At 37.2% G+C, this 16,852-nt stretch overlaps 1 protein-coding gene across 1 annotated transcript in view; it reads left to right on the top strand.

Moving 5' to 3' along the window:
* Positions 1-16,852, top strand: part of LOC149785112 (BLOC-2 complex member HPS3-like) — a 126,200-nt gene that overhangs the window by 31,437 nt on the left and 77,911 nt on the right. Inside the window, exons 9-11 of the mRNA XM_089978881.1 lie at positions 8,595-8,767; positions 12,491-12,599; positions 15,414-15,500. Of these exons, the coding sequence (XP_089835007.1) occupies positions 8,595-8,767; positions 12,491-12,599; positions 15,414-15,500 (369 nt within the window). The remainder of the gene's footprint in view (positions 1-8,594; positions 8,768-12,490; positions 12,600-15,413; positions 15,501-16,852) is intronic.

Here is a 16,852-nt window from a genome sequence, read left to right as displayed (position 1 = left end):
TTATTTTACTTTACAGCTTCTGAATAAGGTACTGTCTCATAATGAGTTTGGATAAATGTTATTTTACTTTACAACTTCTGAATAAGGTACTGTCTCATGATGGGTTTGGATAAATGTTATTTTACTTTACAACTTCTGAATAAGGTACTGTCTCATGATGGGTTTGGATAAATGTTATTTTACTTTACAGCTTCTGAATATGGTACTGTCTCATGATGGGTTTGGATAAATGTTATTTTACTTTACAGCTTCTGAATACGGTACTGTCTCATGATGGATTTGGATAAATGTTATTTTACTTTACAACTTCTGAATAAGGTAGTGTCTCATGATGGGTTTGGATAAATGTTCTTTTACTTTACAGCTTCTGAATAAGGTACTGTCTCATGACGGGTTTGGATAAATGTTATTTTACTTTACAGCTTCTGAATAAGGTACTGTCTCATGATGGATTTGGATAAATGTTATTTTACTTTACAGCTTCTGAATAAGGTACTGTCTCATAATGAGTTTGGATAAATGTTATTTTACTTTTCAACTTCTGAATAAGGTAGTGTCTCATGATGGGTTTGGATAAATGTTCTTTTACTTTACAGCTTCTGAATAAGGTACTGTCTCATGACGGGTTTGGATAAATGTTATTTTACTTTACAGCTTCTGAATAAGGTACTGTCTCATGATGGATTTGGATAAATGTTATTTTACTTTACAGCTTCTGAATAAGGTACTGTCTCATAATGAGTTTGGATAAATGTTATTTTACTTTTCAACTTCTGAATAAGGTAGTGTCTCATGATGGGTTTGGATAAATGTTATTTTACTTTTCAACTTCTGAATAAGGTACTGTCTCATGATGGGTTTGGATAAATGTTATCTTACTTGACAGCTTCTGAATAAGGTACTATCTCATGATGGGATTGGATAAATGTTATTTTACTTTACAACTTCTGAATAAGATACTGTCTCATGATGGGTTTGGATAAATGTTATTTTACTTTACAGCTTCTGAATAAGGTACTGTCTCATGATGGGATTGGATAAATGTTATCTTACTTTACAGCTTCTGAATACGGTACTGTCTCATGATGGATTTGGATAAATGTTATTTTACTTTACAACTTCTGAATAAGGTAGTGTCTCATGATGGGTTTGGATAAATGTTATTTTACTTTACAGCTTCTGAATAAGGTACTGTCTCATGATGGGTTTGGATAAATGTTATTTTACTTTACAGCTTCTGAATACACTGGTCAACAGTGAAATCATTACTGACTTGAAAAGGCCCTAATCTGTAGTATTTTGGTGTGCCGAACACGAATATAACCGTGAAAAATTTGTATTGGCTCTCGTTTTGAAGATATTCATATACCTCATTTTCTATGTTTCACTGTGTAAATTTCTCCAGTAGGACTGCAGCAACATCCGGAATAATGATGTAACATTGCATAATACCATCATGCTCACATCATCCACAGTTGATTGCATCATTTTCTGATGCAATGCAATACTAATGCCATGCGGCTGCTGAAGTAAGTTGACGTCAGCAGTGTACTATACATGTGTAGGCCTATTATACTAATGCCAGGCGGCTGCTGAAGCTGACGTAAGCAGTGTACTATATAAAGCCCAATCAGATAGGTTCAGCATTTAAAATATTTTAGACGTTGTGCGAGACAGTTCAAGCTACTGTTACATAAAACTTATTATTTTATCCATTTACGTACAATAAAGAACAGTAATGCCTCGAAAGTGTGTTAATACCGCGGACAATTTTTGCTATATTTGTGGGGAAGTGACATTTGCCAACCAGAAGAAAAGTATCAATTCTCAAGTGAAGAAGGCATATCATCTTTACTTCGGATGCAAGGTTGGTGACCAAGACAAGCCTTGGGCTCCGCATATATGCTGTGCTACATGTACAACACAGCTTTCACAGTGGTTGAATTGCAAAAGGTCATCAATGCCGTTTGCAGTCCCAATGGTGTGGAGAGAGCCAAGCAACCACCTAAATGACTGTTACTTCTGCTTGGTTCCTCCTCTTTCCGGCGGAATAACGAAGCGAAAGAAGTCGAGAATAGTCTACCCAAACATTCCGTCTGCATTGAGACCAGTTCCACATGGTGAGGGACTTCCTATTCCAGAACCTCCAGCAGAATATTCTCTTGATTCATCTGACGAAGACAAAGGTGAGTCGACCTGTTCTTCTCCTGGTCCATCAGCATGCAGTGATCCAGATTTTCACTGTGGTGCATCATCAACCCCACACAGAATAACACAGGAAGAACTAAATGACCTGATTTGTGATTTGGACTTATCAAAGAACAAGGCAGAATTGCTAGGATCAAGACTCCAACAATGGAATCTTCTAGAAGAAGATGTCACAATTACTGCATATCGAAAGCGCCACCAGCAATTGGAGCCTTTCTTCAGAAAGGAAAGTAATCTGATATTCTGTTCCGATATTGAGGGCCTCATGAATGCTTTAAAAATCACTCATGACCCACAAGAATGGAGACTATTTGTGGACTCTTCGAAACTGAGTCTCAAGGCTGTGCTTTTGCACAATGGAAACATTCTTCCATCTATTCCAGTAGCGTATGCTGTCCACATGAAAGAGACATACGATAACTTAAGGCAGCTACTGAATTCCATTGAGTATAACAAGTACAGCTGGCACCTCTGTGGTGATTTGAAGGTAGTTGCCCTTTTAATGGGACTGCAGCAAGGATATACAAAATACATGTGTTTCTTATGCGAGTGGGATAGCCGAGCAAGGGAAATGCACTACATGAGGAAGGAATGGACTCACAGGCAGAATGTAGCCATTGGAGAGAAGAATATCCAACACCCAGCTCTGGTTGAGGCTCAGAAAATCTTGCTACCACCCCTTCACATCAAACTAGTTTTGATGAAGAACTTCGTGAAAGCCATTGACCGGACTTTGCCAGCATTCCGATACCTGCATGAAAAATTCCCTCGACTCAGCGAAGCAAAGATTAAAGAGGGAGTTTTTGTGGGTCCTCAGATTCGAGAGCTTTTCAAAGATGACCGGTTCAACAACTTGCTGGAAGGTGACGCGAAACAAGCATGGAATGCTTTTCGCCTAGTTTCTACAAACTTCCTCGGAAATGTTAGGGCAGAAAACTATAAGGAACTAGTAGAAGACATGTTGATGAAGTATAAGAAACTTGGCTGCAATATGTCTCTAAAGATTCACTTCCTTCATTCCCATTTGGATTTCTTTCCTAGCAACTGTGGTATTGTTAGTGATGAACACGGCGAACGTTTTCATCAAGATATCGCAACAATGGAACAAAGATACCAGGGAAAATGGTCCACTACAATGCTGGCTGACTACTGCTGGACACTCCTCAGAGATGCTCCCGAACAGCTGTACAAGAGACAGGCGAAGAAATCTAAGATGTAGTCAATGACTTGATTTTTTATAGGTAGGCTATTACAGTTGACCTTTTACTATTGGAATGCATTTCGTTATGTAAACATTAATTTCTTGCAGATTACAAAAAAACTAGAGCCAATTTTGCAATTTGACTGTCATATTCGTGTTCAGCACATAAAAATTGATAAGAATTGACTAATTTTATTTCAGTAACATGACTTTTGTAAAAATTTGTTGTCCAGTGATACGGTACTGTCTCATGATGGGTTTGGATAAATGTTATTTTACTTTACAGCTTCTGAATAAGGTACTATCTCATGATGGGTTTGGATAAATGTTATTTTACTTTACAACTTCTGAATAAGGTACTGTCTCATGATGGGTTTGGATAAATGTTATTTTACTTTACAACTTCTGAATACGGTACTGTCTCATGATGGGTTTGGATAAATGCTATTTTACTTTACAGCTTCTGAATAAGGTACTGTCTCATGGTGGGTTTGGATAAATGTTATTTTACTTTACAACTTCTTGCTGCTCATGGCTGTCCTTCCATGCTGAATCTCATGGATTGCCTAATAGATCAATAAACTCTTTCTGCAAGGAGACAGGAGTTGCATCCCTTTATTAAAAATAATAATGATAATAATAATGCTTTATTTATAGAGGGTGACTCATTAGTCAAGGACTATTCTCCCTTGAGGCCCTCTTAAGGAGAGTATAACAATGTACATTATATGAAGATAGCAATAATTACTGTTTATTTTAACATGTTTAGTATTAAAATACAAAATTCCATTATTTATTAGAAACACATACATGCTTATGATTATCTCTTCTTAAATACTCTAATATTTTCAGCAGATTTTACATGTAGTGGAAACTTGTTCCACGTAACTGTACCATAGTATTGGAAGCTCTTTTTAAATTACTCTGTTCTTGGTTTTGGTGCTAGAAGGTTTCCATGTGATATTGATCTCAGCTGGTATTGTGTTGAAAAAGGCCTGAATAAGTCCTGAAGATACTCTGGTGCAGTTCCATGTAGACATTTATATAATTTTGTTGTTGTTGTTGTAGGGTTTAACGCCATTTTGCAGCACAGGATAGGCTATACATGGCAGCCAGTATTAGTGGTGGAGGAAGAACCTGGGAAAAACCCCAGAAAGAACCATCGACCCACGAGAAGCTACTGGCAAGCTTTCTCACATACCCACATTGGCCGAATCCAAGACTCGAACCTATGCAGACAGAGGTGAGACAGCAGTGATCCGTAACGGAGAGCGCTTTAGACCACTGAGCCGCTCAGGGCCCCATTTATATAAAAGAACTGCTTTGTGAAAATCTATCCTGTCATATATTGTGAACCATTTGAGTTCTGTAAATAATGCTTTTGAGGGATGATCAACAGATGCATCTAAAATTACACGTGCTGCTCGTTTCTAAAGTTTCTAAAGTTTATAAATCCTGTCAAGCTCAATAGATAGAGATCATTTGGGGTATAAATGTATTACAATCATAAATGCCCAAAATATACAAAGATTCGGTGACATATAGTAGACATAAAAATTTAAACAGCATAGATAAAATTCTGCCTAATATCATCAAATAACTGTCAAAATTGCTTTCAAATGATGACAACCTTACACTTAATGACCTCTATTCTTTGTGAAGTTCTTTAATGCTTCAGGAGTAGGCATGGTTGTAGTTTTGGTTGAAGTGTTGTTTGATCCTTATTATCAAAGCTACCAGTCTGTAAAGGCCAGTGCTTGCCAGACTCCAGAATGTCCAGTATATTCATGTAATGTACTTGACAATATGATGCAGTCACCGTTTATGCATTTCAAGTCATTGAGAAAATAGCTTCTTTATTCAGTATCAGGTCAACAGCATCCGGAGGTAGAATATACTTGATGCACCCTCCTGCATGTCTTAAGATGTGACTAATATTGGCAGGAGTCCCAGTGTCCCAGTATGCTGGACTCGTGATTGAAAAGGTGATTATTCATATCCTACCATCGGATCAGCCAGGGTCAGCTGCTCTGTTGTTTCCTTGGGAAAGGCGCTTTTCTCCAGTTGTCTCACTGTGTAATAACCTAGTTTTGTTGCTATGTAATAAACACCAAACCAAACCAATGTCAGGTCAATCTATTGAATTTTAATCACTACTTGATTGTAATGAGAACCAACTGCATTTGATTCAATCAGATATGCTTTATTTATCACCTACATTTAAGGAAAATTTCTTTATAAGATCAGTTTCCGGAAGTCACATATATCCATACTGTATATCAAGACTGCCTACACATAAAAACTACCTCCAGAATGTTTCTTGAGTAATTGTTATGCATAGATTTTACGCTACAGTAAAACCTTACTGGAAGAACCATCATTTTAGGAGATTACTTGTCATTTAAGAAAGTTTCTTGATCTACAAGCCAGTTTTTTAAAAATAATATGGTAACCTCTTGTGAGAGACCACTTGTTTTTAGATATCGTTTTTTGTTATGCCCCACCACAAATATTGTAATGGGATATGGTGTTACCCTTGTCCCTACATCAGTGCATTTGGTTAAGATTTGTTATTAGTTGAGTTTTAGGGCTTAGCGACCATTTGTATCTTATGAAAATATTACAGGTGAGGTTGTATGCCAAAAGGGTAATATCTCGAATTGGAGCATTTGTATTTGTTGTAGTGGTGTTAAATATTATCCTGCCAAATCAGGAGTCCACCGAGCAGGGAACTAGACTAACTGCTAATACACCACCAAACAAGATTCCTTTTTTTTAAAGATACACAACATTTATTTTGTGAGACAATCGTCTACGTCGAAACTCACTTTTTGTATTGTTCACTTAGTACAATATTGATGTCATGATTTCATTGGAAGTAATAATAAAACTTCTTATCATCCTTGATGATATCTCTAATTCTAGTTCAAGAATTCTCTGAAACTCGCTTGCCCACAATGGTCCGTATCTACCGCTCCAGTGGCCTAGTGATTAGAGTGTCCGTCTCGGATGCGGGAGGTCTTTGGTTCGATCCCTGGCCAAGTCATACCAAAGACTTACAAAAATGGTACTAACAGCTGCCTCGCTTGGCGCTCAGCATTAAGAAGTTAGTGTTAGGACTGGTTGGCCTGATGTCAGGATAATGTGACTGGGTGGGACATGATGCTAAATGTCTGCGGCATGATGCCCCAGTGTAGACATCACTATAAACTGCCACATTGCAGACATCATATCTATATGACTGAAAAATTGTTGTTGTTGTTGTTGTTGTTGTTGTTGTTGGGTTTAACGCCATTTTTCAGCACGATAGGGCTATACATGGCGGCCAGTATTAATGGTGGAGGAAGAACCCGGAAAGAACCACCGACCCACGAGAAGCTACTGGCAAGCTTTCTCACATGCCCACATTGGCTGAATCTTAGACTCGAACCGCCGCAGACATAGGTGAGATGGCAGTGATCCGTAACGAAGAGCGCTTTAGACCACTCGGCCACTCGGGGCCCGAAAAATTGTTAAAGTTATGTTAAAAATCCAAATCACATCACATGGTCCGTATCTGTGAAATCATGCTCTTTATTTTACGAAGTATTCATTTCGCTTGGCTGTTTTGTTATCTTTGATCACAGTTATGAAAGTCTCAGTTAATTTAAGGCAGTTTATGTTACGTACACAATAACATTTATAAGTGTTCGATTGATCAAATGAAGTGAGTTTATCCGACATACAACCTGGGCCGCTAGATTTTAAGTTTGTAGGATTTTCGGGCCTTTTAACTTTTCTTTTATTCCACTTCCTTTGATTCAAAAGACATAATTAACATGATAATAGAAAGGAGGCATGCTTTTAATTGAATGCAACAACACAATAAATACTTCTGGAAGTCAGTTATCAAAACATGGTCGGCACTTAATTAGGTTCTCAGAGAGATGCTCACAGACATAGCTGTTATGGTAGATTGACGCATTTTACGTTTAATTACAAGAGGACACATTGTATTATAACGATTACACTTAAAAGGAACTAAAAGATAGAACTAGAACACAAATTTCAATAGATAAAAAAATTATTTATTGTGTATTTATTAAAGTACTGACTCTACTCGACGTAAGTGACATTTTCATTGATAGAAATTTCCTTACATAGTGTTAATTGCAGTGTACTAGCAATGTCATTTGGAAAGAAAATGTAAAAAAATTGTATGACCTATTTTTAAATTTGATATTTCTTAGTGTTGATTAAAATTTCTAGGTCCTGTCTACCTTTTCGATGATAAAACAAGCGATACATCAAAGTTTCCATTACCAATTTTGATCGTGATTTTCTTCAAGTTCAACAAATAGGGATCAATTTTGGGGGTATTTTCTGGTTCAAAAAATGGGATCCATGCCTGACCCCATGTTATAAGCGGGTTTGCGAGTTATCAGGGTGCAAGTTATCGAGGGAGTGATATATAATGTGGTTAGCAGTTGAGGACCCCAGGTACTGCATTAGTGTAGAGTTCCCATGCGCATCAATTTCAGCAAGAATTATCAAACCTCGTGGTAAAGTTAATGACATTGACTTTCTACACAGTCCTTTATAAATAAGAGACAAACTTCTAAGAAGTATATGATTCAACTAGGTGTCTTTTGTGGTCATAAAGTCGTTTTTTTAACTGTTGTTGATGTTGCTGTCTCAGGTATTATTGTGGATCTTGAACTTAATTTTTCCAGTGAAGTATGTAAAATAACTCCATTGCTGCCAGTTTCAGAAATATATCTAGAAGACCTAATCAGCTTAACCATCAACAGTAGCACAGTCTGCATTTTATGCTTGTATTGCAGTTAAAGTTATCTGTACATTACCAGGCCTCAAGAGTATTAAACCATTCTCTAGCTCAGATTCAAATTAAAATTATGATGTCTTAGTAGGTGACATCCGATGAAGTTGTAATGTCTGGAAAGCTAACATCAGATCATTAACCAATGCAAAGTCAGTGGATTTTGCTTGAGTTTGAATGTGAGACTGTTTGATCTTGATACCTGATTTATTTTTATATTTGTCCTTTGAAATTTGATGCAGTTATTATTTTATCCTCAGAATTTTGTATGTCGGCAGGGTATCTACTGAAATACATTTTTGCAGTGGGGCCAAATACATTTCAAAAGCACTCATTTCAGTTTATGTGTCTTGTCTTTTCCAACAGATGGAGTTTGGTTCCAAGTTTCAAGAAAGTGGCCCAGATACATACTGTCACATCCTGCAGGAAGGTCACATGATTCTTAGATCTAATTTAGTTGGTTGTTGTGAAGAAGAAGCTGTGCAAATGAAGGATCTGATTGCTGAATCCAGTGCTTTGCTTGGGGAGTACTATTCTATGTAAGTATTGGGAGACAAACATTTGCTTGCGGTAAAGTATTCAGTATTCAGTGATTTACTGCTTGGGGAGTACTATTCTCTGTAAGTATTGTCTTGGGAGACAAATATTTGCTTGTGGTAAAGTATTCAGTGATTTACTGGGGAATATTATACTATGCAAGTACTTTCTAAGAGCACTGACATAAATCATATACAGTCAAATTTTCCCTAATGATTTCTTTGATATTATGATTACCTGTTCCCAACAGACATTCCCATTTCCCCCTGGGAAATTTGTTTTACAAAAGTCATGTATTAAATGACCCCCTGCTTTCTGCAATCATTGACCTGGTGTTTCCTAACCAAACACTGGTTTCTTATAATGGTCACTTAAGCATATTATAAATGAAATGTTTATTTTCTGTAGAAATGCATTTTTATTTAATGTACTTATTTCTGAATTATTCTATTGGTCAAGTAATGTTATCTTATTATATAACCCCCCTCTCGATTGTGATACAAGAAAGGGGCATAATGTTTTGCCAGTAAGTGCAAGTCCTCCTGCATGTTTGTTCATGGTCTTCAGGTATGATGCACGGAGCTTGGATTGTGATTCTGCTAATGTGTATTTCAGATCTATAAATTGTCCTGCATTGCATTCCATTATGTGTCATTGTATGGGGATCAGATTAACTGGTCCTTCCATTTCATGTTAGCAAACCACTGAACTTTTCCTTCCAGCCTGCCATTCATCAGTTCTTTAGGCCTTGTTTACCGCCTTCCCTCTTGCCTTCCTGACTGGTGGAATATGCATTATTGGTTGCCTTTCTCCAGTACAAATGGTGGTCCCAACATTATTTGCTTATCTGCTACCGAAATACTGTCCTTCTTTATTGGACAATGCTTTGACTACTTTTACGACACTTGGTACATTTATGTTGTATACAGATAAAGCAGCTTTGCCAGATGAGGACCACCACACTCAGCCAGTGATAGTGCTGAAAATCCCAATCTGAAGATTCATTCTGATATCAACCAAGGGTAGAATATTGTTTCAGTGCTGCAGTGAATATAATCCTAACTCCATAGGATAACCCACTTATATTAGAATAGAATCCTAACTACATACGATAGCCCATCTAGATTAGAATAGAATCTAACTCCATAAGATAGCCCACCTAGATTAGAATAGAATCCTAGCTCCATAGGATAGCCCACCTAGACTATAATAGAATCCTAACTCCATAGGATAGCCCACCTAGATTAGAATAGAATCCTAACTAAATAGGATAGCCCACCTAGATTAGAATAGAATCCTAACTCCACTTTTTCCATTAATGTCACAGAGTCAGGCTTTTGTAGGTGCTGAGGATGAGGAATAAAGTCAAACATTTAATCTTTTTCTGCATTCTGTGAAAATTGGCAAGTTTTACACCCATCTTTCAGGGCAAAATTCATGAACCTGGAAATTTATCAATGTTTTCTTTCAAGAGCATGTTACCAGTATCATATATTTTATGCTGATGCCAAACACATTAGACATGTGCAACACTGATGTTTCAAGTGTACAGAAGTCTGCAGAAGTACAGATGTTGAATCTGTTGTTTTGTCAAAGTCAGTTACAGAGTATTTTCGATGACTTTGAAACTAATGTAGCATATAGTGTTGACATGCTAGCCTCTTCATCTATGGCACTGTTTCAACTAACCACTGGGAAATGAGCATTCTAGAGAGTCAGCCAAATGGATTATTATTGCAGCTGACCACTCCATCATGCCCATACAGCTGACCACTCCATCATGCCCATACAGCTCACCACTCCATCATGCCCATACAGCTCACCACTCCATCATGCCCATACAGCTCACCACTCCATCATGCCCATACAGCTGCATTGAATCTTGATTTATTATGAGGGTGACTTTTCTTTGTTCATAGTCATTGAAGCTGCATTGCTTCTTAGCTGTATGACCATTGCCTTCAGTTCCCTGCTGTTGTTTGGGACTTGTATCAAGGACATATGAAGGCAGGCAGCACAACAGGTGCCTTTTTTTATAGCTCTACTTGCCTACACCTCCACCATTATGTCCCCAACAGTCTCTACTACAAAGGAGACAAGTTCAGATTGATAACTGTATCTCTCACAATAACAGCAAACTCAGCTGCAACATGACTTAGATGGCAGCAGGCATTTCAGCCTTGGAGTAAATTTAATAAAGGCAAAACTTTCTCGTTTCGCAAGCCTCCCAACAATCATTAATAACTCGTTAACCTCACCACCCATGAGAGTCTACTGGTTGGTGCCAGACCGCTCCAGATCAGTCATACTTGAAGAAACCTTTTTCCAAATAATCAGTGGATGGTCCAAGTTTTGAAAGGGTTTTGGATTTCAATTATCCAGCTCCCTCCCCATTCATGTTCCCCTCTATGATATAGATTCCAACAAATCCCATGAAGGAGAAGATTTGAGAGGAGGAAATTGTACTGTCACAGTCCAAATGGAGAGAGTTTGCATACCAGACTCTTCAGGAATTTCTTTAAGGTTTTTCCTGGTATTCAGTTTCTTTGAGAGTTTCTGCAATGCCTTGGTTTACAAAACACTTCTATGCTGCCTCTATATGCAAACTCTGCAGATATCATTGCTTGCTCAGTACAGTACTAAAAAGCATGATAGCCTGATGCCTTTCTGATCTGAGATCAGTCCCCTGCTGTATTCTTAATGATGTGCCCATCAGGCTTGTCATAAAACAAATCTAATTTGCTTGAGAAAACTTTGATCATGTTGACAAAATTTGGATATTTATTTTCAAGTTGTTGAAAGACTAGTAAATCGTTAATAATTATACCCATTTGTGCCTCTAACCCTCATGAAGATCATGTACTTACCATACTTCTCTTATATTTGAAAGCTGTCAATTTTCTGTACAAAGTGAAGCATGTGATCCATGCATGGGGAAATTATTGCCAGGGCTACCTATAATTAGAGTCAGACCTTTTGTGATGCTCTTGTTTAATTTCTGTTTTAAAACTGTAACAGAGATGCAGTTGTTCATTTCAGTAACAGCAGCAGCAGTAACACCATCGTCATCATCAGCAGCAGCAGCACAACTTTTAGCTGCAGTCTGAAACATTCATTAAGAAGTTTTGGTGATACTGTGATACCTTTCTTGGTTTGTCCATTACTCCATTTCTATGCTTTACGGTCTGTACATTTCTCCACTATGTCTCCTCCCATTCCATTTGTCAGTATGACAACAAAATTATATAGGTAGTTGTCAGTGTTATGATAAGGCATGGGAAAGTCAAGGATGTATCGAATATCAAAATTACATGGTAGTTCAGTGGACTACTAGGATAAGAACTTGGTAGCACAGTGTAAAGAATGCATTATATTATCTAACTGTATGCTTTAAAACTTCCATTTAACTTGTTATGAGTGACAGTCATGGCTACAATTTTTGACGTATTTTTATAGTTATATTAAATTTGTGGAAAAGTATGGGTCAAGATAAAATATAGTAGGCCACTGGGCTGCCTGAATTCAAGACATTATGTAAGCCCAGAGCTGCAGGCACAGGATGTCACTGGGCTGCCTGAATTCAACCCATGACAGTCTAGAACCATAGTTGCAGGTACAGCATTTCACTGGACTATAATATATGACAATCCAGATCAAGCCCCTAACTCAAGGGACAATGATATTGGACTTTTGAAAAGAATTATTTGCACAATTTGTAATTTCAGGCCTGAGAGAAGAGAATGGCGCCTCTGCTTACCATATTATTTGATGTCAGGTGTGAGTCCTGCAGATGTTGTAAGACAAGCTTTACAGTACAAACAGCATACCAAAAAGGTACATTTTGCTTTCTCACAATTTTCTTTTCATTGATGCTAAGTATATATAATGAGAGAAAAAAAATCTGCGTATCATGACAACTCTGTAATCTATATGGTAGTCTTTATATGCAGACAAAAATATACTAATGATTTATGTATCAGTCAATACATATTCAACGTATGGCATATTAATACATATTTTAAATGTACCTTTTTACACAGTATGTCCTTATTTACAGGTGATGACTGCTGCAGGTTTTACTGTATGCTTAGTTGCAATAGATTGTACAAACAATGGACTATTCATGACCACATGAAGGACTTGAACATTTGATCTTTTGCATGGAAAATTTTAAGAATTTTTATTTGTATAGAATGCTGTTTGCAGATAGTGAAAAATGGGTGTCACTTTCCAATGACCATGGCAGATAGTGAGAAATGGGTGTCACTTTCCAATGGCCATGGCAGCAGCATTGGTTCTGTATTTGATGTATTTTTTTGTGTATGATAAAATAATTATTGTTTTCAGATTTGGAAAAATTATATGTAAAAAAAATATTATTTTGGGGTAGTGACTATGTATAAAATATGAAGGATTTCTGACCTAAACAAGTTTTCTGTGGCACAAAATCACATGATGCTTGGCAACCTAACAACACTAATGTTAAAAATAAACATAACTTTGCTTTGTCTAATTTTGCTCTCAGCCTAATTAGTTTTGGTTGATGTCACAGAGAGAGAGAGAGAGAAGGCAATAACATGTCAGTGTGTTCAATTATGTATATGCAGTGGGTTTTTTTAAAATACAAAATAAAATATTTCTTATAGTGTTATAGTTGGCAAAGTAATGAAGATGAAAAAGGTCAAAAGGGCTGGTATTGATGCTTGCAATTTAAGTATTTGTTTTAGTATATCTACAAGACAGACTGAGAGACAGACAGAGAAAGAGAGAGCCTTGTGTTGGTAAGATCATATATAACAGTATGCAGAGCTATTTTATTACAAGATGATTGTAATCTTTATTGTTCAGTTACCTGACAATTATGTTCTTCCTCATGTACATACATACAAGGGTAATATTATATTCCACAGACAATTAAAATCTGAATAAATCCTTCTTGTAGTAATTACAAAATCCATTGTCACAAGAACCACATGGCTATGCAGAGGTATTACATGCTATTTAAACATGCATTGACCTTTAGCCTTGTCATTCCAACAAATACTGGACTGAAGACCAGATTCACATCAACAGATCAACTTAGTGAGGTTCTCAATAGGGAAATGAGGCTACCTATGGGGGTATTAAAAATGTATCTGACAAGCCCATTAGCTAATGAACAGTATTGATATACTGATACATAGTATACAGCACTTGCGCACCATATGGTTTAAGTACTTAAGGACTGAAGCCAATTTAAAAAAGTATAAATAGTAAATTTGTTTAAGAACCATGGGAGGTGGGCAACAATGACTTGTGTATATGAAAATATTTATATATTATTAACACAGAATAATTTTATTTACAGGCTTAAAATTTGCAATCCCAACAAAATACAATAAAATTATGAAGTGGAAAATTCAAAATGTTCAAGAATTCTACAAATCTCCCAGCTCAAAGCTTCAAAAGATTTATCATCATACTAGAAAGGCTTTCCATTGAAGCTGCATTATCACTCCTTGCACCTCCTCAACAATTTGTATTTTGTCAATAATCTCCCATCTCATGTACTTTCCTCTTACTGGTGACCTTGTAGCACTAGGAAATTGGTTCACATCTCTAACATATTTGCTGTAGTCCAGCCTGTCAACTGCAGGCTCAGGAAAAGTTTCAGCTTCATTGGGCAGTGTTTCTCTAGCAGCTTGTGGTATGTTGTCATTATCTACTGCATCTATGTTTAATTTGTGCAGTTCAGCATTGTGTTTTTGTATACAGTCTCTCCAACTGCAGGAACAGACATCTGATGGGCTTCAATATTGTCTTTTCTAGGTTGTACCAGTTAAGTCTTCTGCTTATGTTGTCAGTTTGAAATCTGATATGGCCATAATGGTTGCCATGTTGAAAATCTTGTGTTTGATATTCCTTCTAACTGATGTCAGCCTGGAAGTCTAGCTGGTCCTAAATAAAAATGGTGCCACTTGGACATCCAATATGGCCACCATAATGGCCATCTTAAAAATCTTGTTATTGCTACTCCTTCAGAACTAATGGTCAAGTCAATATAGGGTCTTCACTGAAAGATTTGTATAACATCTTTGTCTTAAATGAAAACAGTCCAAATCTGACAGGCAATATGGTTGCCATGGCAGCCATCTTGTAATTTTGATATAACTTCTCTTCCTGAATGAAAAATCATATTGAGTTTCACCTGAAGTCCTATTAGATCTAGATGGTCCTCATAGAAACTGATCATGTTCACAGATGGCTGATTTTCCAGTGTCTTATGTGAGATGTCTGATTGAGATCTGTACCAATTGTCCATTGCTTTATGTGAGACATGGCAGAATGGAGTCTATACTAATTGTCCATTGCGGTCTGTACTGATTGACCAGTGTATTATGTGAGATGGCAGATTAGGGTCAACACTGAGTACATGGTTAGTATGTGAGATGGTTAGTATGTGAGATGGTATATTAGGGTCTACACTTAGTACCATGGTTGTATGTGAGATGACAGGTTGGGGTCTACACTGATTGTCAGTTGTATTATGGGTGATGGGAAATTGGGGTTTACAATGATTGCACATGATTCCCAACTGTCTCTGATAAACATGGTATGTGCAAAAGGAGTGTATGCAACATACATGTACCTTGATATTTTCACTTTCAGAGCCCACCATATTGCTACGGACAGGGGTTGGTCTACTATTTGAACTATGTTCTCTTCCAGGATGAGGAACCATTAAACTTAAAGGCGGTGAGGCACATAAAATTACTACTGCAATTGAAGTCCTTTTTCTGTATTTCTCAGAATGTTTTGCACATGAACTAAAACTAGAATCTGATTAAAGCCTAATAATTTTTACATGTAATTTAGCAGATTAAAAGTTATATACAAAAGTTAGAATTATGTTAAATACCTTATCTGAATTCAGGAGATGCATGGATTTGTCTAGGAAGTAAGCCATGTATTCATTGCAATGCTTCATTGTGACATTTATTCACTGGATACTTTATTGAGCAATATATTCTTGGCAGATGGTCAGTGATCATGTATTCTTCATTTGGCATGATATTTGTGGAACACTTCATTGGGCCAGGTATTCATGGGACACTTCACTGGACCAGGTATTCATTATTGGGTCTGGTAATCATGGGACACCTCACAGGGCTTTATATTGGGCCAGGTATTCATAAGACATTTCACTGGACCATGTATTCATTGTTGGGCCAGGTATCCATGAGACACTTCACTGGACCCAAGTATTCATGATTTGGCAAAGTATTCATGGGACCCTTTACAGGGCCATATCAATGGGCCAGGTATTCATGGGACACTTCACTGGACCAGGTATTCATTATTGGGTCTGGTAATCATGGGACACCTCACAGGGCTTTATATTGTACCAGGTATTCATAAGACATTTCACTGGACCATGTATTCATTGTTGGGCCAGGTATCCATGAGACACTTCACTGGACCCAAGTATTCATGATTTGGCAAAGTATTCATGGGACCCTTTACAGGGCCATATCAATGGGCCAGGTATTCATGGGACACTTCACTGGACCAGGTATTCATTATTGGGTCTGGTAATCATGGGGCACCTCGCTGGGCTTTATATTTGGCCAGGTATTGATAAGACACTTCACTGGACCATGTATTCATTGTTGGGCCAGGTATTCATGGGACTCTTCACTGGTTCAGGTATTCATTATTTGGCAAAGTACTCATGGGAAATTTTAGTTGGCTGCATGATTGAAATAACTAGAAATATTGCATCCATATAATCACTGGTTTACTGAATGAAACATTTGTGAATTTAGTCTCATCAACATTTTAGCTAAGAGCTAGACACTGGTATCATTGTTTTCAACTGGAAAAGACGTTTGTCTTATCAAGAATAAATATGAATTTATTTAGCTTCATTTCTATCAATTCACCCTTACATTCATAGACTAAGGAAGGGCCTTTCACACTGTATAGAAGGATACAGTTTTTTAAATCCCTTTTCTGTAGCAACTCTGAAAGAAACAAAAATTGGTACATGAAAAAAATGGTATACAGTAAAAACTGCTATGAGCGACATCTGCTATGAGCGATCACCT

The sequence above is a fragment of the Sinohyriopsis cumingii genome, chromosome 13, assembly GCF_028554795.1.
Source record: "Sinohyriopsis cumingii isolate HCF-2022 chromosome 13, ASM2855479v2, whole genome shotgun sequence".
NCBI lineage: Eukaryota > Metazoa > Mollusca > Bivalvia > Unionida > Unionidae > Sinohyriopsis > Sinohyriopsis cumingii.
The sequence above is the reverse complement of the archived record's forward strand: the minus strand, read 5'-3'. Positions and strand labels throughout refer to the sequence as shown.